Below are 26,456 nucleotides of genomic sequence, written 5' to 3'. Positions count from 1 at the left end.
CTCTGAAATGCTCACGTCTCCTCACATCTCTCTCTCCTTCTCTCCCTTTCCCTCTTTATCACTCTCTTCCTCCTCTCCTGCTCTCGCACTGTGTCTTTTTCTGGAATCGCCCGTCGGTAATGTCAACAGAGATTTCACGGCACAGTGCCGGTGCATCAGCCAGGCTCACATTTCCCCTACCTGTGATTTACATCAGAGAAGAGGCTCATGGGGGATTTTCCATGCCAGCAGAGGTATGGGAGCTGTGACGGTGACGGTGGTGGTGGAGGGTAAGCAGGAGGTGGGGGGGGGTGAATGGAGCCAGTACCCTGGGGCTTGACGCAGTAAGGCACTCTAACAATAGTGGCGTCGACCACCCGGCTGAGAGATGCTTTTACTGCAAAGGGAACCAGCATGACTGCATTCAGGCCTTCCTCCTTAAATGTCACCATTCTCCCTATACGGCACACAGGTCTGAGTTACTTCCAGCATGTAATCATTATGTACTGTGGTTTTGATGTTTATATATATATATATATAAACTGAGGTAGGCAGTTTAAAAAACTGTATTGTATAGCGATCACACACAGCAATCTTTTAGTTTTGGATTTCCAAAGGTACCCCTTCAGTCAAAGACTGGTATAAGGTGAGCAGAATACTAACTCACAGCAGCCAGTCACAGACACTGTGGATCCTCTGGGATGAAATTAACTGTGTGGTGTGGTTTCATGCCTGCTGTGTTTTTGTGTCTGGTAAATTGGCTAAGATGAAGAACTGGATTATAGTTTGATTGTTACATCTCAGAACTTCAATAAAAAGATGGAGAAAAACATTTTGTAGAACACCTGTAATCATATCTATCAATGAAGTGGCATCGCATTAATCTGGGCCCCACGCTAGACGAGTCTCCCCACTCCTTTCACTGCACCCGCCGTCACGCCTGTAAGAATCACCACAGCGAGCGTAAAGCCGTGCATCCACGGCGGCTGTTTGGGTTTTCACTAACTAAGTGTAGCACAGTCTCACATAGTTCTGCCTGTTTTCTCATAATACTGTATTTACAATGTCTCGCTTTTGCCATAAGGCTTTACAACATTGATTATGTCACAGTTTTTTTCAGGTCTTAATTGGATCCTGAAAATAAAACAGTGGCGGGAAGCCATATTACTCTGACTCCAGTACTAAGAAAGGCTTACATAATATTGTGTTTTATAAGCAAAATTAAAGTAACGCCTTTCCATGGATACCCAGTTTCACTGCTGGTGGGGAGCCAGTTCTGCCTTTGTGCCCTTAGACAACCAGCCTGAAACTGAATGTTATTGTACTGTCTGGGGTAAATTCAGTAGAAAGAAAATCATAATGGACCGTATCTGTGGGCTGCATCTGTAACTCATCTCTGAATTTCTTGCTGTAACCACCAGAAACACTGACAGCTATTTTAATTTTGCTAGACCAATGCCCTCTTTTAGCCACTGCTGTTTATTTGAGGGAAATCATGGCATTTCTATCAGACCAGGCTCCATCAGTGGGAGATATTTCTGCTTCTAACAAGTGGTAGCTCAAACTCTTGCAACACGAAAGTAGCACAACATGACTTTGGGCAAAGGATTAGACAATGCTATCACTCTCGAAAAGATTTCCTGGTCTTAACGAGCTACTTTCAGCTGCTCTGTCGTTCACGAGGGGTAGCCACAGCAGGTAGCTCTGCACATGTGATCTGCCAGATTTTTATGCTAGATGGCCCTCCTGACACAGCCTCAAGGGATTTACGTTTCCTTCCAGGATCGAACCGGGGGTCTTTTGCTTATTACACTACGGAGCCACATTTCCTGACGCTAATACACAGTCCCGTCGCCAGATCTCAGTCTTAAGGGGGGCTTATGAAATCCAACAGGGGGGGGCACCACTGATTAGCTTGATTAGTGATCTGCCTTGGGTGGGCGGGCCAGGGCGGGCCCAAGCGTATCAGTGGGCGGGCACGGCCCCCTAGGGCCCGCCCATAGCGATGGGTCTGCTAATACAGGAGTTGAATAATATCCTCATTGACCAAACTTTTCAGATGAGGCTTTATTTACACCAGTGAACTGATAAGCTACTTTTATAGCAGTAGTTATCACTTGGATAACCTCCTGAACCGATCGGGCAAACATGAACAATTTTCAAAGAATAATGTTTTTTTTTTAAGGCCATGGGCAGATTAGCCTGGTTACTTTGAAGGATCACCAGGGCACCAGTTTGGCAGAAAGAAATAACCTCTGGGATGTTCTGCAGGAGTAACAAAGTATGCAGTTTCAGTCACTGTACTGATTAAATCTCAGAATGTGAGGATTGTTGAGGATAAATGTGACATATTAATGTTCATTTCCCAGGGGGTGATCAAAGCATAAATGGATAGTGTATTTCTGATGCAGTTTGGGTTCAAGACCTCTGTTTTAGCAAGAATGAAACCAACATGTCTATTAATTAACCGAAACCCCAAATAAGCTGCATACATTTCCATGATTACATGTCTAATCCCAACATGTGTGCTGTCTGACTGTTTCACGTGTTTAACCAACAGAAGAGCGCACGCAGTGAAGTGAAATGTGTTGCAATGGTTGTCATGTCCAGAGCTAACCAGTTGGGACGTGCCGTTGGTACGACATGCCATTTGTCTCCCGTAATAAGACATGAGAGCTCGCAGACATTTGAAGAAAGTCAGCGCTGCAAAACGACTCCTTCCTGGAAAGACACACAGTTAAGCTTGCCAGGAAGGCTTTTTTTTTTTTTTTTCAGTGTGTGCGTGCGTGTGTGCTTGAATGAATGTGTGCATTTGCCGTTTTTCTTTGTTTTGTTTTTGTTTTTTGTGCGTGCGTGTGAGTGAGAGAGACAGAGACATAAGTGTGTGCATCCTTGCTTGCTAAACTGTGTGGAAAACACAGCCTGTAGTGTGCATATCAGTTTGTGTGTATCTGTGCGTGTGTGTCCCTGTACAAATGCCCCCTCCCTATTACAGCTGACTAGTAGATGGATGCTGGCTGTCACACCTGCCTGACTTTGTTCCTGCCAGATGCGGTGGGGTCACAGGGAAAGCGCCCAAACACTCATCAATCTCAACCATTGTCCAACATTCTTTCGGCTTCGGCAACAGCTTCCAATATCCATTTAGTCGCTCCAGATGCTGGCAAAAATGCTTACACACACAGAAACAGGGTGGCCAAACCTACTGACCTGCACTCTGGGTACGGGTGGATGAAAAAACAAAGGATGTCACAGTATTAGGAATAATGTCTAAGTGCTTGTAATAAATAAAAGTTTAACTTGCAGTTACTCTGTGAGGCTGTCGTCGTCATTAGGCGGGCAGTAAAAGAAATTGAATTTGGTGTGTTCCCAAAGGCTGCTGTCAAGTGTGATGCTGTGAGCAAGTGCCAGCATAACCACTGCTACCTGAGGTCTTCTCATTTAATAACATCAAAGCCAACTGGAAGAGCTTTGGAGTCACTTTGGAAGAAGAGATCAGGGCGGACTGGAAGGTCTAAAGGACGCAGGTATGAAACAAAACCAATCACATGACACTGCCAACGAGTTCCAGGTGGATTTTGGAAGGAGGCAAAATGTTTGGCAGTGTCTCCAAAAGTGAAATAATGTGCAGATTTCCACAAACACACCATCATACCTTTGTGAACACACCAAGCTCAATTATATTTGAAATACACTCCAGGCATGGTATGATTGCCACGCAGAAAAATCGAAGCCAGAAAAGTAATTTCCATCGTTCTGGCTTCTGCAGTTTTGTTGCTGCCTTGATAGGAAGCAGCATTTAACTAGCCAATCCACCAATGGGAGGTTGGGAAATAGAGATAGAAACTATAAACCTGACAAGTAAATTTTATCCTTCTGGAGATTTTGCTTCCTACCACTCAAAAAAAAATGATGTTTTTGATGAAGCCACTGTGCAAGAGCAGACAGACAGACAGAGGAAACACCACCGAAGGAAGACAAGCTGCTGTGTAATGCCTTTGAGACAGGAAATTATTCAACTTCTGTTTATAGTTTGTTGGTCAACTGTTGTTGCCGTGCTCCCACCGTTGTCTCCCAGAAAGATGTTTTTATGCAGTAGCACATCTTTTTTTTTTTTGGATGTAGCGTAGTTTCTCAGGGTGCTAAAATGTTCTTCAAACAGTAATGGTTTGAAAATACAGCTCTCTCACACTCTCTTAGCTTTGACTGCCTCCCCGTCTTCCTCTCAGCTGTGATTCTCTTAGTGTCTCTTCTATATTTTCACCCCTCAGCTCTTCCTCTCCCTTTTTAATTCTCCATCTTGTCCTCTGGGCCTCCTGAGGGTTGGGAAATAATGTACACAAACATAGCAGGCAATCGGGAGAAGCACTCATGTTGTTTACGATGGGATAGAGGAAATAGAAAGAGAGGAGTGAAAAAAATAAGGAGGAAGAAATCATCACAGCATGCATTTCCATTCCTGTATACACTTTAATTGTGAAGAAATCAGAAAGTTGAGAGAATTCCCTCCAGCATGCAGATGCACTTTGATGCTGTCGCTCACACGGTATGAGACTTTTGATTAGGCCTTGTCTTTGCACTGGAGGCTCATGACCACACTTGGCAGGCAGGAACCATTAAAATCCCAGCGACTTTGGCTCCTTTCTCAGTCTCACTGTCTCTCTTTGTCTTTCTACGTCGCCCAACTGGGTCAGCCCTGTGAAAAATGTCATACTGAAGGTAATAGGTTGTGCTTGTAAAAATATTAAATGAGTTAAAGTTATTCAGAGAGGAAGAATTATTTATCTTGAACCCAGCTGATCGTTACTGAGCGAACAAGTGCAACTTGGAAAGTACGTTTACATGATAGCTGTACTGGTGCGTTCTAGTCTGTTTAGTATTTAAATATTTTTACTTTATACCATTTAACACAAAATTTCCACAATTAATTATTTGAATCCTGCAACAACATTTTGTTTCCACTACAGATGTTTAGCTCTGTGATTTTAAAAGCAGGGCTTTTATTTGTAACACATTTTTTTATCTGACACCAGTCTCTCATAATTATTAAAAATTATACTCTCTGCAAAAAAACAAAAAACAATTTAAGCTGTAACTGAAACAGTTAAAGTGTACGAATTTCAAAATGTTTAACAAATGTGCCTTTCTAAATGTAAACAGTCAACATAAGAAGAAAGTATAAAACAGTATAAAATAAAAATAATCATCTGGTTCCAAATTAATTTAATTCTAACCTCTAACTACACACAACACATTTCATTGTGTCGTTATTCGTTCAGCAAAAATTCATCCAAAATGCAGAAATGGTTAAAACCTTTAGCAGTAATAACTTGGATGACTTTCTTTATGATTCCCACATCACTGCAGAGGAACTTTGGCCCACTCTGCTTTATATCGCTGCTTGAGTTCATTGAGGTTTGTGGTCATTCGTCTATGCGCGGCTCCCTGAAGGTTCCGGCACAGCACTCCAACTGGCCTGAGGTCTGAACTTTGAACCGTTGCAGCTTCTTTTCTTTTGCTGGTGATTGATTTGCTGGTGTGCTCGGGACACATCGTCCTGCTGCATGACATAGTTTATGCCAAACTTTAGCATAAATTTGACAGATGGTTGTATATTTGTGTCTAGAATATTTTGGTAAACAGAGGAGTTAATGGTTAACCCAGTGACTGCCAGGTACCCCCCACCACCACCACCACCATTGTGCGGTGTTTGTTGGTATGTTGTGTTTGTTTTTTGCTAAACATGGTGCCATGCATTTTGGACAAATATCTCCACTTTGCTCTCATCTGTCCAAGAAACATTGTTCCAGAAGTCTTTGTTTGTTTGTTTAGATGCAATTTTGCAAAGCTGAGACTGAGCTGCAAGTTTATTTTAGAGAGAAAAAGCTTCTCCTGGCAACCCTTCAAAATATGTGATATTTCTTCAGTCATTTTCTAATTGTGACCATTAATATTTAACGTGCTAATTGAGGCCTGTAGAGTCTGAGATGAAGCTCTGGGATGTCCACTCCTGGGAAGAAAGGAAACTGTCGTAAATGTTTTCCAGTTCTGAAGAATCGTTCTCTCTTTGGGATTTGGACTTCTGATTATTTAGAAATGGCCTTACAGCCCCTCCCACATTGATGAACAGTAACAGTTGCTTCTTTGAGATGAGTGCTGATGTCTTTATGCCATTGTATTAACAAACCACACTGCTTCTATATTTTAGGTAAATAATAGCAGAGTGTAATACGTCAGGTGTTGTTGTCCAGCTGAAGTTGTATTTATCTCATTTTAGACCCATTAAGGACCAGATACATTTTTTTAAATATTTTGATACCTAAAACCTTAGAAATGAAAGAGTGTGTACTTTCTTTTTTCCTTTTTGTCATTGTCTTTGTGTTGCTAGTCATACCTATATATTGTGTATTGAAAGCCCATGGACATATGAGGGAAAAACAACTTTTTTCATTTGTGTTAAACTTTTATTTATATGAGCAACCTCAGATATCACAACGTAGACCTTCATCCTTCCATTCCTTTTTCCATGCATCTCATCTAAACAAGTGTTCTCGATGTGAGTTACCCTTCACTAAACCTCTTCAGTAGATGGGACGATCACATTTGTGTAGTGTTTACTGCCTAACAAGGACTCACAAGCAATTGAACACTCCCTTCAAAATGTTGCCATCATTAAAAATAACACTCCATTGAAAGGTCTGTTTACTGAAAATGTGAATCAGACTCATTTATCTTTGTACCTCATGGAGAGATAATTTAGTGTGGAACATATATTTCTTGATCCAATATAATGGAACACTTGAAAGAGTTGGTTGGGTCCTTGGGAGACAACAACAACAACCGTGGACACAAAATAAGAAAGAAATATGTCGATTTCCCTGCAGCGAGGAAACACAGCGGTGATAGTTCGTAACATCTGAGACCCTTTAGTCCTTTCATTCATAAGATTGGTGCCAAAGTGTCACAGCTGATGATGTATTGCATAGCTATATATTTCATGGACCTGGAGAATAGGTCAGAGGTCATCGGGCTATAAAAATGTTTGTGCGTTTAGGTGGCTGGACATTTAAAATGCTACAGTAAATGTTAATCGGCAATACTGTGGCCATGTTTAACACAAAGACAACGAACCAGAGACGGTGACGCTTTCAGAGAGAATGACACTTCCCACTCTTCTGCAAGACCACACTTCCTCTGCCTTTGCCGAGTCCCGGGGACATCTTCCATGCACGCTGGGTGTCACAGCAGACGGATGACTAGCTTCACTAGCACCATGCCATTTCCCCTTCTCACACTAAACTGTCACACCCCCCTTCTCCACGCCTTCCCAGCCTGCCGGGCCTTACTGCTTCTTGGCCCAGACTGAGATTTATGCATGCGCGCACACACGCATGCGCGCACACACACACACACACACACACACACACACACACATGCGGGAAGAAACACACATATTCATACATGCGCACCCTCACAAGAACAAGCATCCATGCCTTTTTCTTTCTGCCTGTGATTTACACTTAGTGGGAAACTGCACAGCCACACATTCATCCCACTAACCAACTCGTGGAGCCGATTTTCTCTCAGGCAAAGTGAGTAACTCTACAAGAGTGGATTCACACTGAAATGCTAAAGGTCACGTCACTGGATCTTACCAAACAGCCCATATGGCCAAGAACAGCAGCAGATGTTGGTCATCATCTTTTTTGCATAATAATAAGAATAGACTTTTCATAAAACAGCTGAAAATCCAACAGCACTGTCTAAACATCAGCCTTGTTTTACTGACTGAACATTCTCGACCTTACACGACTGTTACTGAAGTTTAAATCACTGCTTTGAATGTCCTGATCGTGCACACGCACGCACAAACCCCTGAGCTGTGTGCCCCAGCAGCTTCCAGTACCAGCAATAATTATTAGGACAGTTGCAACCACTGCCAGGAAATTACCATAAGTAGCCTATTGCTGTTTTTCTCTGCATTCCAATGAGTGGAGAATAAACCGGAGAAAAAAACAAAACCAGGCATAAAACAAATATTACCCCCAAGACAACACACAACAAACAGAATATTCACGAGTGGGGGAAACTACTGTATAGGAAAGGATAAAAATGTCCCGCTCTGAGAATTCAAGATTTGCCAACAGGAAAGCTGCACGCTCTTACAAATCAAAATTTGCCACCAATTTGCTCCTGTTCAGATTTCTGGAGGGGATGGTAGCTTGTTTGCGTCCCCTGTCAGAGTCTGGAGGGTTCTGAAATTAAGCTTGTGACAAAACATGCAGTTACTGTACTAGAAAAAAGGATTCAGCCAGTGCTGCATAGCAGCATTTATTCTTATCAATACTCATGCATTAAAGTTCATTTGCAAAACCACATTAACGCCTCTGGTAAAATCTACCCCGGCTCTGTCTCCCCTTTAAATCTCTCATAAATCTCGGCGCATCCTTTCTTCCACCAGCACCACTGCAGAGAGCCACACTTTTCAATTTCTTTAGTGAGAAAAGGACAGGGGGTAAAAAGCCTCTTCCAGTATTACATCTTTTCTACTTTATTACCAGTCTTCTGGGAAAATGGGGGCAGCTTTGCAGCCTGGCTATCTGTTTACATTTTCTTTACAAGACTATATTGGAATTATAATTGTGTTCTATGGCGCCTTCTTTTGGTGCCTTGCTCTGTTTAAAGGTCCTGTGGACCTGGGGAGATGAAGAAAAATGGACCCCTTTTGAGGGATTCGATTACTGAAGAAGAAAATGCAGCTGCACACTGGCCCTTTTTTTCCCTTTTCCCTCTCTGTTTTCCTCCAGGTGCCAATCTCTTGGGATGCTCGATATTAGAGCTGGAATGGCGCTGACACAAGCGCATTGGAAAATAATTTCTTTCTGCAACAAAGGTGGAAACAGAAAAAAGGAAATATAAATGGTCCTTATGAATTAGATGATTAAAAAGAAGTTAAGGTTATCCTGCTGGCAGTGTATCCTGCTGGAACGATGTTAATTGCTTTATGGAGTCTGTTTTTTTTTAACCAAGGTTATCAAAGGTCACGGTGTTTAAGCAGTGTCTGCTGATGAATGCCTCGATGCTGCCTCAGATCTGATGTTACACTGACCTTAAGAAAAGAAAAATATCAGATTTTCAGACACATTTACAGTTTTTGGAGCCACTCTTTGATTTGTATTTAAATAGTGAAAAAAGGTGCTGAAACAAAAAAAAAAGGGGGGGGGGGGGGGGGGGGGGGGGGGGGGGTGGGTACACATTTACATTATGTCACTTTATATATTGTGACTTATTATTTGCTTTTCTCCAGTTTTAGCGCGTTACAACCGGTAAAAAAAAGAAAAAAAAGAAAGCGTTATCACTAGTTACAACATGATGTGACATGCAGGGTACACAAACACTGCATAAAATATTCCATCACAATATGGATAATTGCTGATATTCCTGCAGCTCAACTACATTGCATAGTGCAGCGGAGTGAGACAGTGAATTTGTATCCTTAATAATGTTTGGAATTAATTAAAATGCAAAGCCACGAGCCCAGAGTGCAACCACAGGTGGCAGTGAAGTGACTGCACTAAGAGCTGTGATGAGTGCAAGCCTCCATAACTCATGTCCATTTAACTGATGACTTCTAATTTTATTATTGTTATTCTTATTATTTTTGCCACCATTTCAATGAGATGAGTTTGCCATTTTATACAACAATTTCCTGTGTAATATCATTCTGTCAATAAGTAATTACTTGCTTGGCAAATTGCTGTGCAAAATGTTCATCGGAGGGGAGAAGATCCATATCAATTGTTCATTTGCATAATGCAAATGAATCCTCTGAGAGGAAAAAACAACTTTGCTGCCATCACTGACAGTTGGATACCAACACTGCTGCTGGAAAAGCATAAGTGCCTTTACTACAGAGCAGCGCAAAGGTCTGCAGCATTTCGCTGTTAGAAGTGGGAAACTAAACTCTAAGACCCTGGCTGATGGAATTTTTTTTTTTTCACTTTTTCCTGTTTAGTTATTTTCAGATACAGTTTCAACTGGCAGGAGAAAAAAAAAAGTGTTACTGTAATATTTGACGAGTGGAGCGGGGGTTTGTGAGCTGTTGTCCATTTGCTGACACATTAGCAGAGGATGAGCTACCCGCAACTCCATTAGGCTTTCTCCTGATAGAGTAACACCATTTTAGCCCCCTGTTTACTTAATATGCAGGATCCGGCCCCCTCTATTTGTTTCTAATCAACTGATAAGACGGAAGGCCTTTTCTGCAGTCCCTGGAGGATGAAAACCAAACTCCTAATGGTCATTAGTAGCAATTATGTTCCGTAACTGGCACACCCCCCTGTGCTTTTGCTGTGTTGGCTGCTTAGGCGCGTGTGGATCCAATGTGGACGCAGGGGACCCTGAATGCAGCTTTGGAGCAGGATACGTTCTGATACGCTGTGGCTGACCACAGCTCGCATTTGATGATGGATAAGTTTAGTTTCCTGTCTGATTGCCTGCTGTGATTAGGATAAGTTTGTACTTACATGTACACAGTATTGAATGAGTTTGCTAGCTATATTTTAAAGCATTGTTACAGTGTGTAAATTTCTCCATGACTCAAAATTCCCCCCATTCTCCTCTACTTTGAAAGCATCATTAGCACAGCACTCTGACTTTACTGTAATTGCAGCTCTGTCAAAGGCATCTCGAGGACACTCTGCGAAGTCCAGCCCGGCATGCAGCAGCACCCTCCCAATTAGCTAACTCAGCTCCTTTGCTACAGGATTCTGGAGACTTGTGACTTTTATGCAAAACCACTAAGATCAAACGGCCCCTGCCCTAATCCCCGGAGTCGAACCTGGGGAGTGTGATCCTTATCGACAAATGCCGAGCCGGTGCAGACCGGGATCCCATTACGCATTCACATAGACCTTTTTGACATGCATTTTCCCTGCGCACCAGTGATGCAACAAAGACAGAAAACCCACTTCTACTTTTGTATTGTAAATGTTAGAAGACATTTTCTATGCACAAATCCAGCTGGAGACACCTGATCCGAATCCTAACTTGATCTGATGTGGTATTTGTTGAAGTAATGCTGCACACTCACATATCTGCTCAGTTAAATCCCTCCATCCTATTTTCATCTGCGTGTTGGACTGGATAGGATCCATTTATGAATCCCTAGAGATAATTTCTAAGAAGCTCCTGTAGATGAATAACTGGATAAGAAATTGGATATTATGGATATCATGACTATTGTTGAGCTACACTGACATATAAATAGAAGCCACATCACACACTTAAACCACAGAGCAGCAGCATGAGGACTGTTAGTGTACTATAGGATTCAGCTGTGCAAACAGGACAACAGAATAGCCTCTCACACACTAAAACGCACACACACAGAGCACTCAGCAGTGATGAGGAAGGCCATTGTTGGAAAACTAATAAAGAGGCAGTGTGTTGCTGCAGTGCGGTAATTACACATCCCAGGATATCAGCACGGTATTTATAAAAACACCGGGCATCAACAAAGAAGAAAAGGTCATCAAGACAGATACAGTATGGCACTAACATTTTCATAGCACACACATCGAGTGTGTGGACAGAGACGCGCTTGTGTGAGTGGGCACGCATTAGTACACAGACACACCAAAAAGATAATGTCATGTTTTCTTATCTGGCCACTCAACGAGACACATAGACAATGTGTGTTTGTGTTTGTGTTTGCATGTGCATCTGTGTTTATGTGCCTGCGTGTAACTGTGTGCAGAGAGACGCTGATAAACATGCCACATCTTGGCAAGTGGTGGTTCAAGCGGGCCCGGTTTCTGTAAACACTGAGAGGGCTGCACAGATTGAGATGGAGAGAAACGAGGACCTGTGTGACTGTTTCCATCCAGATGGAGGCTACAATGATTTTGGGGTTCGGCCCAGGTCGTTTCCCCCAATGACAAACCATTCAAAGATCTGTGAAGCCATTAAAATATTGCTGCTTCACCACAGCTGCTCCTTGTCTTCATCAGCTAACAGCAGCAATGCGGTTTCATCACGCAGATAAAGCAGAGGAAGTAACATGAAAGGGCTCCGTGCCATTTGGCAAAGACGACTTCTTAGTGACGAGGAGAGACATCTCAGGAGGCTCAGAGGGGGTTTCCCTCGAAGACACAGCTCCTCATTTTTGTTAGACTTAAAGCACCTTTGCACTGCTTAGTCTCACTGTTCAATACTTACAAGGAATTTCCACGAAGCATCTTATGTTATTGACAGTGCTATATTTTTGGATTTGCACTACTCAAAGGAAATTATTAATAACAAAAATGAACAAAAAGCTTCTCTATTTTCTTTTCTTTTCTTTTTTTTTTGCAAATAATAAAAAAAAGTTTTTCTGCTAAAACTAATATGACAACAACAATAATAATAAAAAATGATAAATAAACTGTATTTCTATGCATCTGTGACTTTGTTCCAGTTTCCACAGATGCATGCTGGATGAACTGGAAATTCTAAATTGCCTGTAGGTGTGAATGTGTGTGTGTGTGTGTGTGTGTGTGTCTGTGTCTGTGTGTGTGTTCGACTGTGATAGATTGGCAACCTGTAATAGTGCCAAACTATCGCCTCTTGCCCGTTGCATACTGGGGCAGGCTCCCAGCCCAACGTGATTCCAAGCTGTTTGTGGCAGTTCTGGTTCTGTGTTTATGTACAGTCACCCAAACATAAAGTGTCAGATGTAAATGAGAACTCAGTTTGTCAACTTACTTAATTTTGATTTATGTAATATTTGAATAAAATAGTATACTTCATTTGCCAGTTTAGTGCTTTAATAGTCTTCTCCATACATTTTTGGTTCTGGCTGACAATATTCAGCAATTTGATATGTATGTGTGGGTGACCAGTAAAAATAGCTATGCTTCAGTTCCAGTGACCACACTGCATGCTAACCCTGTTAGTGGAGTGTTAGCAGTTCTTAGTCCCATCTGCTATTTGACATTTGAGCGCTTCATTTGTGTAAAGATTCAATTACATACAAATGAAGTGAACTGCATTTTTATGGTGCTTTCTGGCCTTATCGATTACTGAAATTGCTTTGCACTACAAGACATATTCACCTGTTCGCACACATGCACACACACACACACACACACACACACACACACACACACACACACACACACACACACACGCTTTTACTGTATACATGCAGCACTTTTATTACCACAGTGTCAGATGACAAATGACAAACCTAAAGCATTTTTTTCAGGATTCTGTATCTTGCCCAAGGACCGCAGCAACCAGGAATCGAACTGCCAACCTTCTGTTTTGATGCAGCCAGTCTGGTTGAAGTTACAGGGCAAAAAAACTAGAGACACCCACTTCACATAATGTGGGATAAACAATCCTGATCTTACTTCCGGCTCATCCCGTGCTGAAGCGTGGCCAGAACATCTAAATTTAAAGTACTCGTTAACATTCAGGGTTAACGACGTGCATATTTACCAAAAACATGAGCTTTGGTGCTCTCATCTCCTACATCCAATCAAGCAGTGAGTGAAACTGTCAATCTCCTCGCTGATATTATTGTGATGTTGTACTTAACCTATTAAACATTTCACTTTATTTTATTTTATTTTATTTATTCTTTACCCAGAAGTCAAACAACACTCTGAGCTGACAAATCAACAGTTTTGGTCATTAAAAACAAACAAAAAAAAATCAAATGCCAGAAATACCCTCAAATGTGAACATTGGCCAGTTTCCTGCACTTCCCAGGTTGTTTTTGAATATGTAAATTGGTAATTTGTTACTAATGTTACACGGTGAGCAATAAACTATTAAATATGATGAATGCTGCCACAGAAGTACAAGAACATTACAATACCTCAATTTAGAAATAACGTAACCTTGTAAGATGTTTTCTGTGTGTTAATTGCTGAAATAGAAAAAAAAATAAAGCAATTTGATTAGAAACATCATTATAACAAATGAGTTCATTACTAAACAAAGTAAATAAGGTCTCAAAGCAAAATTGTACAAGTGCTGCTGCAAGGTCTGTGATGATGTAATAGCTGATACTCTACATCAGAATTTCATAACAAATTTGTGGTTAAATAAACGACACAGACACACACACACAGATTACAGATGAAGTAGAGCAAATCCAGGCTGTGGGTCTGGGGGCCCAGGGCAATCACCCAGCTGGTAGTCTAGCCTTGGGGTCCATGTTAAATAAGCAGCTTTTGAGTGCTGCTTGAGAGACTTGTGTCAACATTCATGTACTACGACATTCTTCAGTCACGAGCTTACCATAGAAAACTACTCTGCTAGTAATGCTGGCCTTCAGATATCATTTAAGTGCTGCTACGAAAGCTTGGTGCCTGGGTCTGATTTCCACATTTATGGACAAAATGGTCTAGCATTTTTTTGTAAAACCAGAAGAAAAGAAAAAAAAGGAATAAAAATAAAAAATAACTGCAGTATCATTATACTTTATTTTCCCTCACACAAAAGTAAAAAAAATCAAACTTAAATGTTGTTGTGGAATCATATCCGCGTTTGCAATCTTTAACAGAAAAAAAATGCATGTATGACGTCACCATTCAGTCATAATCAACCTCTGTAATGTTACTACATTTAAACGCTTTGATAACTTAACTAAATGTTCACACTCCTCCAACATTACACAAGTCCAGCCTTTCATCAAACTCATTTACAATGATGTTACACTAATTGGATGTTCTATTATTCATAATAGCAGCAGTTTTTCTTCGAACTCTGCATTTCATTAAACCACAATAGAGAAGACCACGTATTGGCAAAGATGTTTTAATATTTCATCAGATAGACCGTTGGTGCATGTCCGCTCCACAAGCAGAACAACAAGCATTTACAGCTAGGATAAAGGCAATTAGCCAGACTTCAGTAACAGAAGGCCTATAGCCCCTAAAAGCTTTTCACATGTTTCTGGCATCCTCTATTCACTGTCCCTCAGCACATCATTTTGTTGCCATCGAGAGCAGAGAGCAGCTGAGAGAGGCGATGTAACATGCCGTGTCCCTTGTTGTGCATGCGGAACCGGTAGACACACATACACCGAGAATCTTTGAGAACACTTTCAACATCCTGCATGCTCGGCCCTGATTCCCATTAAGCATTCATGATTCATCTGGATTTTATATTATAACGTTCTGAATTTTTCATGCAGCCACCAACCCCCCCCCCCCACACTCCATTCACCCCCCTTTCCCTTCACATCCCACCCCCTTTTCTGATCTGACAGAAAAAAGAAGACTTAATCAAACATTGGAGGAGGGGGAAAAATCCAAAGTGTCACTTTCACACACACAAAGAAGCATGCGTTTCCATCACTACCACCTGCTTGTTCCATCCTTGGTACTTCCTTTCTTGAAGTTAGTTGATTTATAAGGAACAGACTAGATGTATCACATGCACCTTGGAGACACAAACACTAGGAAGAAGGATTATTAAAGAGATACAGGTGTATTCACAGGTAGAGTACGAGTGAGGTTGGAGAATAAAGTATGGAAGGTGTGTGGGTGCTGCCCTTTTACGTTCTCTGTCGCCTCCCTTGGCTATTATTTCAGCTATCTTTTTTTCTTCTTTCTGCAGAAAGGATCATTAAACCAAAATAATTCATTTGTGAGAAAGGTCAAAGCCACAGTCTGTTGGCACCCAGATACCCGCGTCAGGAGTGGTTGCATTAAAACAGAGGAGAGCACAAAGGATGGAGCCTCTGATTCTCCTTGTGTGTGTCTGTGTGTGTGTGTGTTTTTTTTTTCTTTTTATTGTCACCTCAGTGATTGAGGTGAGCAACCCGGTGCCTTCAACTCAGCAGTAATGATAATCATCATCTTTAATACCCGTTATAGGTGAAGACACCAATCACCAAGCAAATGTCACACCCACTGTTTACTAAGGACACTTTGTTTTTATTTTGTATGAGGCAGGTGAGGAGGGGGCTCTGGGAAGAAGTGGGAGGGAAGCTGAGGAGAGCCAGTAAGGAAGCAGAGGGAAAAATGTTGAGGACTGTCGTCTTTTAAGTGCCAGAAATAGGCACTCACCCTCCAACTGATCCAGAACTCCCTCCCCATTGTCTCTCCTGCTCCAGCCCACGTGTGCTCCCAGCTAACCGTGAAGCCAAATGCACATCCAGTCACACAATAACAACATCCATTCTTAACAAGATTACTCCGGCAGTCCCAGTTTGGCTGATGGGACGTGTATGGGAGCAGAGGCACAGGGATAAGCCGCCTGCAGCTGCCTGCAGCATTTTACATACGCTGGGGTCTATCCATAGGAGCGGAGCTTCCTGGGGAGTTGAGCCAAACATCCAGCCCACAAGAGCGCACTGGCACGGGAAGCAAGAATCTTTAGCTACTACTGCTGGTTCTGTGGCTTATGCCCACAAAACACTATGGCAGAGGCGAGGGCCAATTAGCAGGTTTCAGATATTCATAATCTTTTCATCTGAAAAATCAGATTTGAATAATTGCAACCTCATTTACTGCTACTAATGCTTGGCCAGTGATTTGACTTGAAAACACAATCCATATTTATAAGTAAGCAGAATGCCCAACATCACTCAGCTTACTTGTTGCCTAATTTAGTTGTCCATTGCTACAAGGGTTAGAAATCATCAACCTTTTAAATCTCAGCACAGGCAAAACTCAGGAGTCTGTTAAACAGCAAATACAATTCTTGATGAAAAAAATAATAATAATCAAACAAAGCAAATTTTTGTCCATCTTAAAAGAAACATGGCTAATTTAGACAAGACAATGCACCAGCCAAGCCTGTGAGGTGAACCACTTTAATTCCTATAAATTAGTTAGAGCAAAGTTCAAGGCAGAGTGCCAGATGATTTAGCCCACTAAGCGCTCCACCTCCGCACAGCCAGCACAGGCCAAGCCCAGTGAGCCAGGGAGTGTGAGGGAAGCAGGAGGAGATGAGAGCTGAGGGGAGGGAAGGCAGTTAAGAGAGGGCTGGCGTAGTTAAGATTTGGACTTAATGAGAGGATAGTGTTCCTCTGGATTATGGTTGGAAGAGTTAGACACCGTTGACTGACAAACAGTGACATGGGAGCAAGCTAATCACAGCGATGCAGTCCAAGGTGAAACCATAAAGGGACCATTTGTTATGAATTAGTACTGATGCAGGAGCTCGGGAAAGTGGCCCCCACGTGAGCTGCTCACTGTACAACATGGATTTAATCATGCTGAGCCACAGATGTGAGTGATAGCAGCAAGCTTGTTATTTTGCTCAGGGACTCTGAAGCCATGTGAATGGATGTGCTTTCCTGTTAAATTATTATTGCAGCTGATGCATGTACACAAGAGAGCTTCCAGGGATGGCGGACGAGGTGCATCACGTGCCTCCTTATGATACACTGAGCCGGAACATTATTTCAGCTCCCATTAGAAAATACACAAGGAGAAAATACAGTATGTAATTGCGTGTAATGCGCAGCTATATGTGAGAGGAGAAGCAGGAAATTGTGGTCTGAGGAAGTGCAGTTGTGAGGCGTGTGTGCGTGTTTAAAAACACATAAAGAGGGAAATGAAATCAGTGATATTTCATTTGGCATATTGTACTTGTACTAACTTATTACTGAGAGGTAAAAATACAATTCTTGGCGATAGCATTTAAGACACAAATAATGTCAGTACACTGGGAAAATAATCACGCCACTGAGGATGAGACCACCTGAAATTTTCAGTAGATTTCAACTTGCAATTTCTTCTCAAAGCACACATCATGCAGTTTAGAGAGAAATCTCTCATAAATATGACCACAGTGAAACCCCAGCAAATGTTTGCAAAGATACAGCAGCTATAAAGCTGCATGGACACACTGTATTTACTCTTGCACACATAACCCTAATGTCTAAATATACTCCATCCAAACTGGTGTCTGCACATCTCATTTTAGTGCATCTCAACACTCCTGAATGGACCGCTGTGCGACACACACATGCACATACACATATGCAGCTTGTTAATGGGAACCAGGATGACAATACAAAGCCATAGACAACCTGTCAAGCTCTTCGAGGGCAGCACTAATGTGATCCCACAGCTCTATCACAGCCATCACTGGGCACAGTATTTTATTACAGACCGGGAGGGACAGACAGAGAGAGAGATTGGAAAAAGGAAGGGGGAGAATGTGACCATGGACCATTGGTATAATGGCCCTGCTGGCATTAGTGATGTACTGTACAGGTGAGGCACAGGGAACGAGGAGAGTGTGCTAACAGAGCAGGGACGGGTGCAGGAAGTGGTGGACAGTAATATGTTAGCACATTTTTTTCTTGTTTGTTTGTTTTCTAAACTGCACATGAAGAGGGAATGGAGATCTGAGAGCTGAAAGACAGAGGAGCTGCTGCTCAATACGGATCTGTGGTGCTGCCTGAAGAGAGAGATTAGAGCTGTATTCCAGGAGCTGTTGTGGGTGTGAGAAACCACATGGAATGGAATGAAGTCCAACAAACATTGATGGGCTTCCTTTTTCTGGATTTAATGACAGCTTTTTTATTCAACCCTCTCACTATGGCACTGGAACCTGTGTCTAATTTGGGCTACATTTCAGAATTAATTATATCTGAGCCAATGCTTATAATTTATGTGTCATAATGGCTATCAATCACTGGCAATAAATCGGCTAATATTCTCATTAACTCCCACTCCTCATCCATCAATCAAAGGCATAGCCAGATATCCGTTCAACTGTTGGAGCCAGAGTAAATGCAGATAAAGGTGGGCGATCCTCATTAATCTCAGGCCAAATCAGCATTACTCAGTCAAGGAGCAGGCTCAACCTTTGATCTGCTGTAAAGCAGCAACAGTGGGGCCTTCAGTGGGGCCAGGGAGTCTGAGGCTGCTCTGGCAGCTGTATTCAGGACTCAATCTCGCCTTAGCTTTGCCTCACTGCCTCACATCGCCAAAGCCAAACACTTGGAGAAATTTTAACAATGTCATTGTACCACACCCCATCAGCCCTGGAGGCAAGCTTACTTGGGCTCAAGAGCCACTCTCTCTATAATCACCCCCTCACAGAGAGAAAGAAGGAGAAAGAGGTGGAGGTGGAGGTAGAAGTGGGGGACAGAGACTGAGAGAGGCAATCCGGCCGAGCAAAAGTAGCTTGCATCAGTATTTATAGACTGATGTCCCACATCTTGTAGTAGCAGTCCAAAGTGCAGAAAGTAACAAAAAGGTCTGAAGTGAATTTGGAAAACGTTGCTCACTAAACACGGCGCACTCAGGTCCAGACTGAGGTGTAAACAGGTAATCTGATGTCATCTGATATCAGAAGGACCAAAGTGAATTTTACTTTTTCAAATTAAAAAAATTTCAATAAATAAATAAATACATACTAGGGGCACATACTTTTCCAGGGAACACACAAATTAATTCAAGCTGTGATCTTTTATCAGTTTCACCTGAATGTAAATCTGAAGGGGAAAAAAAAAAGAAAAGAAAGGAAGCTTGAACCATTTAACACAAGTCAGTACAAGAAAAAGGTCTTCAATTTTGGGGAGGGGGGACAGAGCTATAGATTACCTTTGCTTCCAGCAAAACACTCAACAGACTTATATTACACCACCAATCTGATACTGTTCTGGCCCTTCCTGTTGGGAGTCCTGTCAGACAGCTTGTTTGGAAGAATGAAGCCTGAATTCTTCCCCGAGATCGTACGTGAAGAAAGACAAAGCTTTTTTTTCTCCCTCTCTTTTTTCTTCATCTGTTGCCTTTGCCGAATTAATAATCACAGCCAGATTTTTCTGTCTTTATCACTGTCACTCTTTGCAGTCTTTTAGTACCACCTGAATTGATGAATATTAATGTTCGATTATTCTCTTTGTGCAAAAACACATACAGTCCTGTGGTGGATGAATGTGTTAGACAATAGGATGAGGGATCACTCAGTTTAACACATTTTGAGTACAAATCAACACTGGAATCCATCATTAGCAATCCTAACACACCATATGCTAAATGATTGCCTGGGAGTCAAGCTAAAAGTTACATCTGAGACTGTGAGATATTCCTGCATAAACCGCCATCAATCTGCCTTCCTTGCACTACAAAGAAAACACATTTTGATATCTCTTTGGTGCAAACACAGCAATTTGTTCAGTGTTTGTTTTCTGTTCCAAGGCAATGTTTTGCCTTTAATGGCCTGGTGTAATTGAGTTGCTTTGTTGTATGTTTGAATAATTGAAATAGCTTTGATTAAAGACACAAAATGGTTGGAAAACATGGCTAATGGTTTGGTAGGCATCATACAGAAATGAAGAAAGGTCCTCAATTCTACTGCAGAACTCTTTATTTTAAAATAAAAGCTGTTCTTCACCATTGTGATAGTGCAACAGTAAATCAAGAGCTGCATTGCCTAAAATTACCCTCCACTTGGCTTCCAGTGGTCTACATGAGAGTCTTTACTCACTCAAGTGGTATTGGTATCTCCCACTCATTGTCATCGATGAGCAAACATGTGAAGAATATGCTAAAGCTAATTTGACTCTCTGCTCTTAATGATGGGATATTTCTGAACCACCCTAGCTGATGATGAGTAATCCTAAAATCCCTTCCAATGCTATGTTCATTTTAAGCTACAGCAACAAGCTTTTACAGCTGTCTTCTCGACTTCACTTTAACAGGTACTGCATGTCTGCCTCCGCGACACAAGCAGGACTGACGGGGGCTGACGAGCACGCCGCTCAGTGAATCACAATGTTGAGAAACGACGCACTGAAGAAGAACACCGAAAGGGAAGGGGGCTGTCACGCCTTATGGCCGTCCTTCTCACTCTTCCACACCTTCCTGTCCTCCCCCTCCTTTCCTGCATTTATGGTAATAGTCTCTGCTGGGAGAGAACACCATGGATGACACACAGTTAAAAAATCAATGGCACAATCTCTCTCAAATATGATCTCATCAGCAATGAAAAATTTTTTTTTTAAAACTATAGGATGGAAAGAGTCCAGTCTTGGCCTGGACCTCCTTGATAATCATCCCACAACTGCAGACACGGGCGTCCTCACGCAGCAGAGAAAATTGTGCAAAATACACTGAGAGCTTTGTGACCCATTTGAATCACACCTCCCACCCATTTGATTCATTTTTTAATTAAGCGTGAGAAACACAAGGAAAAGGGAAGAAAAGGAGATGGAGGGACTGAAAGGAACAGAGATTTATAGTCTTAAACCGATGCAGTGCCATCTTGGTCTAACACAGGACTTATCTTAGCTCTGCCAGGCATACTCATGAGCACTTAACCTTGCAGTGAACGCTACCCATCATCATCGCTTTGTAAAAAAAAAAGAAGGCTAGCTGCCTTCTTCTTTGCCCAGAGCTGCCCCCCTACCCTACCTCAATCCTTGCACTGTCCTTCAACAGGAAGATGCTTATATCTATGACTAACTTATCCTACAGTCAACTTTGCAAAGCATTAACTGAGGCCTTGAGAGAACGCATCCTTCACGACTGAGAACATAACTTGATTTTGTCCCACCAATCCTCTGCTGACAATGTGCAGAACATTTGACACTGTGGCCAGGGGCACACAGCACAGTACTCAAACAAGAGTGTGTAAGCTTGGAACTGAAAACACAACTGTGTTTTATCCACATATTTTTCTTTATCAATGGGTGCTGCTTTCAATTTTTTCTTAAAATGTTGCGAGGTTAAACATCTGTGAATATATAACAGCCTGGCTGATAATATGTGAAATGTGCAACTGCAGCTGTGAGCTACCGAACATCTAACCTATGAAATTCAAGCTCAAGTATGGAAACTGTGTTTCCGGTGACTCTTTGTTTGTTTCAGAATTCTGATGAGCAGTCATTGTTGAATTCAGCAATGGCTGCCTAATTGATACGCTTGAAAAATTAATGCATCACTTAACAGCATTTCTGTGTTAGCACAGTATTTAGAAAACACAGGTGCAAATCCCGCATTGTGGTAAATGTTTAATTGATGCAGTCATATGACTGTGCTCAGCATAGAAGAACAAAAAAAGATGGGACCTAAGATTAAAATGATGTACTTGGATCTTAAATGGCCTATTTTTTTTTTCTTTAAACAAAAAATAGAAACAACTTTTTTTCATCAGTCCTGACATCTGTTATGTCAGAGGGGTTGAAAAAAAAAAAGGAATTAAACTGCACTGCAATGGCAAAATGTCACAAACAAGAAAGGCATACTAACCAATTATCAAATATTAGCTGTGATAAACTGTTTGCAAAAGCTATGACTGAACAAGATCAAATATTATGCTTGATGGGCTGTGTTCCTGCCCATGCCAGTGGCTGGGTAATATTCTGAGGGAGGGATGTGAGCGAGGCTGCCAGCCTGACTCTCCCCAGGTGAATCCCAGCAATGAGCTGTGAACAAGCTGCTTTGGCCGGGCTGGCCAGCAGCCCTCCACTCCCCTGAAACCTGCCTGACACTTCCACACAGGCCAGGGAGCAGGTGGCCCTTAGCTGCAGGATTAGCTTGCAATTCTGTTCATTACATAGCCGCAATGGAAAATGTAACAAGGACTAAAATAGTCCCATTACTTAAAAGTGTTATATCGATACTATAAACAGTGTCTAAAGAATTTACAGGACAAAATAGAAAACTAAAATCTGAAAATTCAAAAGGGGGACTGCAGCCTCATTGCGCACCTTTACTTTCTGCAAAAGTAAAAGTGGTAAAAAATGCGTGTTTCTATGTTCCTGACTAACTTGGATTTCAAAAACATCCAAATGCAAAAGCAGAAAATGTGCCACCATTATTTGATGGGAGTTTAATTATTTCCATGAGCATTTTCTGACCCTCTCTCGCTGCCATCCTCTCTCGTCCCCATATCTCTGTTTCCCCTTGACAACCAAAACCCTCCCACTGCCCATGGGAAGAACAAAAAAATGGAGGGAGCATTCAAATGGCCGAATTAATGTTTCCACACGATAAGCGAGCTTAATATAATGCTGACAATCACAGCACTCACCCTGCCAACTAGAATTGGATCTGGTCCAGAAAATTCCTCCAGCACAAACATTTGATTCCAAACCCATCCTCTCTTGGCGCGGCTTAGTAATCTTTGTCCTTCGCCAAGACCGCTCGCCACCATTGCGGACCCACCAGTTTGTGTACTTTTGGACTGGCCTATGATAGGAGTCATAGACACGTACGGAACACAAGTAATCCACACCAGCAGCAAGGACAGCCACAGATCCATGAGCATCTCGTCGGACCGCTTTGGCATCCTGTCGTTGTGTGTTTTGTTTGTTTGTTTGTTTGTTTTATGAGATTCTTCTCTCCGTGTCTCTCGTTTCCCCCCTCCTCTCTTCAGATCAACGGCTCCTTCTTAGATGACAAGAAAAGGTTACTTGTGTCCTCTTTGAACAGCAGAGCTTGCATTCATGGTGTGATAAAGGTCACTTGCATGGCTTGGCATACCTCCATAGCATTTGGTGAGGGGGTGAAGCTCTTAACACAGCATCCATTTGGCGTTATTCCGAGGGGGGGACCTACAAGGAAGCAATTACAGTTTGTTAGTTGTCACTTAGTCTCGTGGGGAGCTGTCAGAAGATGGTGAAAAATAGAGAGGCAGAAAACCACAACAACAACAAAAAAAAAAAAAAAAAAAACCCAAAACAAAGTAGAGCCAAATAAACATTGGAACAATTCAGATGACACAGCCAGAATGAGAGACAGAAGAAAAATATTTTTCTAGAGGAAGGAAAAAAAGATGTTTTCAAAAAGGAAATAAATTCTCATTTTAGGATAAGAAGTCTAGATGTCACTTCATCTTTACAGATGATCTATCAGTAGCAGCCTGACCCTTTACTCCAACCTTGTTTTCATATTATTCTGCTACAACTGAACAAATGGGCATGTCTCCACACTGAGGCAATTCATCCTGAAATATCAGATTGCTTTGCTTTAATCTGTTGTTGTGGGGATTATCCTGAAAGAATTTGAGAAATTACACGTTCCTTATGATTAGTGTTTTGACAATACATTTTGGGTTAAGTGTTGTTAAAGGCTACAATCATATTCCTTAGATATTGGTGCATGCAATAATACCAGGTTTAACTCGAGAAGCTGGCAGCAGGTGAGCCATATCAACTACACTGCAGCTCACTGATATCCACGTAATCCAGATGAGATAATTGCTGAGGTATTTAAAGGCATGTTTACTCACTGAAACAAATATGAAATATTACACTTGAACTGCTGTTTTCTGATAATTATAAATATAAAGTTGTTTTTTCGTAAACACAAAAACACCAAAATTAGATACAACTGAGTGATGTTACCGGAACATATGATGGAAGAACTGAGCGATGTAAAATTTGCCCTTTAATCAACAACAGTTTCGACTGTTTAACTATTTCGCTCAGCCTGATGTGCAGTGTTCAACAGAATGCAAAAGCAGAGGGTAAAACCAGACACAGACACAAAGGGTTGGCTTTGACTTGTCCTCAAATAAAACTGATGGAGGTGGACATGCTATCACAGCACCGAGCGGCTCGCTTTCAGCACAGTGTCAGTGTTAGTTTTGATAACTTTTACCACACACCAAATGTCACTGTGGCCGTATGCTGTGTGATCACAGCGTCGCATTCCCAAGGACAATAACAATGAATTCCACCTGAAGCTGCACCATCACAAAGTGTGGAGAGATTTGAGTTTCTGTGACACCGACCTGGACACTAAGATCCAGGTCCAGGTTAAGAAAAAAAGAGAAAAAAAATTGAAACACAAACAAATCCGTAAGCGAAACTAGTAAAATACAAAATTATACCCAACTTAAAAATCTTATCTCCAAGTCAGTCGCATTAAATTATTGCCATCCTTTCTTGAGCATTTTAAGTCACTGTGGTGCGTGACTGAACGGTTTCAGCACCACGGAGATAGGACAGCTCCCCGCCAGAAAGCAGCCGGTCCAGACAGCTCAGCCGCGAACAGAGCGCTGCAGAAGAAGAGCTGTTCAAGGTGGGAAATTCCCACGTAGGGAGATTAAAATTTTAATTCCTAGTAAACGAGTAAAAAAAAAAAGAGTGAGAGAGCGAGAGAGAAAAGGATAAACACACAAAGTTTGAGCCTGCTTCTTGCCTTTTACTATAAAATAGTCTGAGACAGCATCCCGATTACACAAATTCGCCGTCCCTCTTAAGTTTCACCCTTTGAGGAAACGGTCGGTCCATTAAATGTGCAAAAGGATTGCACGCACACACACACACAAAATAATCATACACAGACATGCACGACCGGCTTATACTGGTGACGGAGGCAAGGATAAAAAAAAAAAAAAAAAAAAAGGTAGCCTAAGTTGCAGACCTCTCTGTAGACTTGCTCTGTGGCTCCAAGTCAGCTCTCTCCTGTAAATGAGTCCGGTAAAATGCGCTGAAGCCACGCGTATGCGACAGAGGTTATAAGAAGAACCTCCCCACAAAGCACCAATTTACCTTAAAATACCTGTTAGGTTTCTATATTACGGTGTCGGGCTGTACTTACTAGTGCGACTTGCATCCTTTTCCACTGCTGCATTATTTCTCCTCTTAAAACGCCGGAAACTCCAATGCGTTTCATTCGAGGCGGTGGGTAAATGAGCAAAACTCGGAGAGGCAAACGGCTAGAAATCCTTTCCCCAGTTTGTCAGTGCAGAGTGACAGTGTTGGGGTTGTAGTTAAGAGCTCCTACAGGCTTGCTTGCCGACTGGAAAAGTGAGGAGGAGATGGAGGAGAGATGCACGGTGGCGAAGAGAGCCTCCCCTCCACTGCGCTCATTGGGTTGATGAGGAGTCGGGTCAACAGGCGCACAAATGAATGCATGCCGCTCTGCCCAAGCACGGACGCTCAAAGGTTATCGTCTCACATTGCCGGTTACAGCTGTAGATATTACCTAGATGTGTGCAGGTAAAACGGTTCTTATCGCTGCGTTCTTTTTCTTTTCCTCTATTCCCTTCGCCCCCCCAAACCAAATCTTCTTTTTTGTTGGGTAAGTGACGCATGAGTTGGCCCTCGCTTCTCTGAGTTAATAATGAAATGAAATAGGCCAGACAGCCGGTGAAACGAAGCCGAGCTGCTCATTTACAGTGTCATTTGATATGGTTAAGCAATAAACAGATGAACACACACAGTGTGCGGCTACACTGGAAAGCAATGGTAAGCAAAGAACACAGAAAAACAATGGTTACATTTATTTGTATTTCTTGAAACGAAAATATGTGTAAAAAATAAAAATAAAAAAGACATAAAATCCAGACTATTAGAAGGAAAGGCGAAAGTGTTAAATAGGTCTTATTAAGCCTGTTAGTGAAAAGGTCATGCTCATCATTGCATGGCTGAATGTGAGTGTTTGTGAGTGCAGTAAAGTGCATGAGTGACAGCAGAGGAGGCCCATGCTGCTGTCCACATAGAGAGCCCTCTAGTGTTTGTATCGTTACTTGGCAGCAATCAGTGGGGGAAGCCTTCATTAGGG

General features: G+C 42.0%; 1 protein-coding gene across 1 annotated transcript in view; it reads right to left on the bottom strand.

The window, feature by feature from the left end:
- The window catches only part of cdh8 (cadherin 8), a 94,539-nt gene extending 68,926 nt beyond the window's left edge, over positions 1 to 25,613 (bottom strand). The window contains exons 1-2 of the mRNA XM_030723870.1: positions 25,491 to 25,613; positions 22,975 to 23,497 (exon numbers count right to left, since the gene is read on the bottom strand). Coding sequence (XP_030579730.1) covers positions 22,975 to 23,232 — 258 coding nt within the window. The 5' untranslated portion in view covers positions 23,233 to 23,497; positions 25,491 to 25,613. The remainder of the gene's footprint in view (positions 1 to 22,974; positions 23,498 to 25,490) is intronic.
- Between the last annotated feature and the right edge of the window lie 843 nt (positions 25,614 to 26,456).

The sequence above is a fragment of the Archocentrus centrarchus genome, chromosome 3, assembly GCF_007364275.1.
Source record: "Archocentrus centrarchus isolate MPI-CPG fArcCen1 chromosome 3, fArcCen1, whole genome shotgun sequence".
Taxonomy (NCBI): domain Eukaryota; kingdom Metazoa; phylum Chordata; class Actinopteri; order Cichliformes; family Cichlidae; genus Archocentrus; species Archocentrus centrarchus.
The sequence above is the reverse complement of the archived record's forward strand: the minus strand, read 5'-3'. Positions and strand labels throughout refer to the sequence as shown.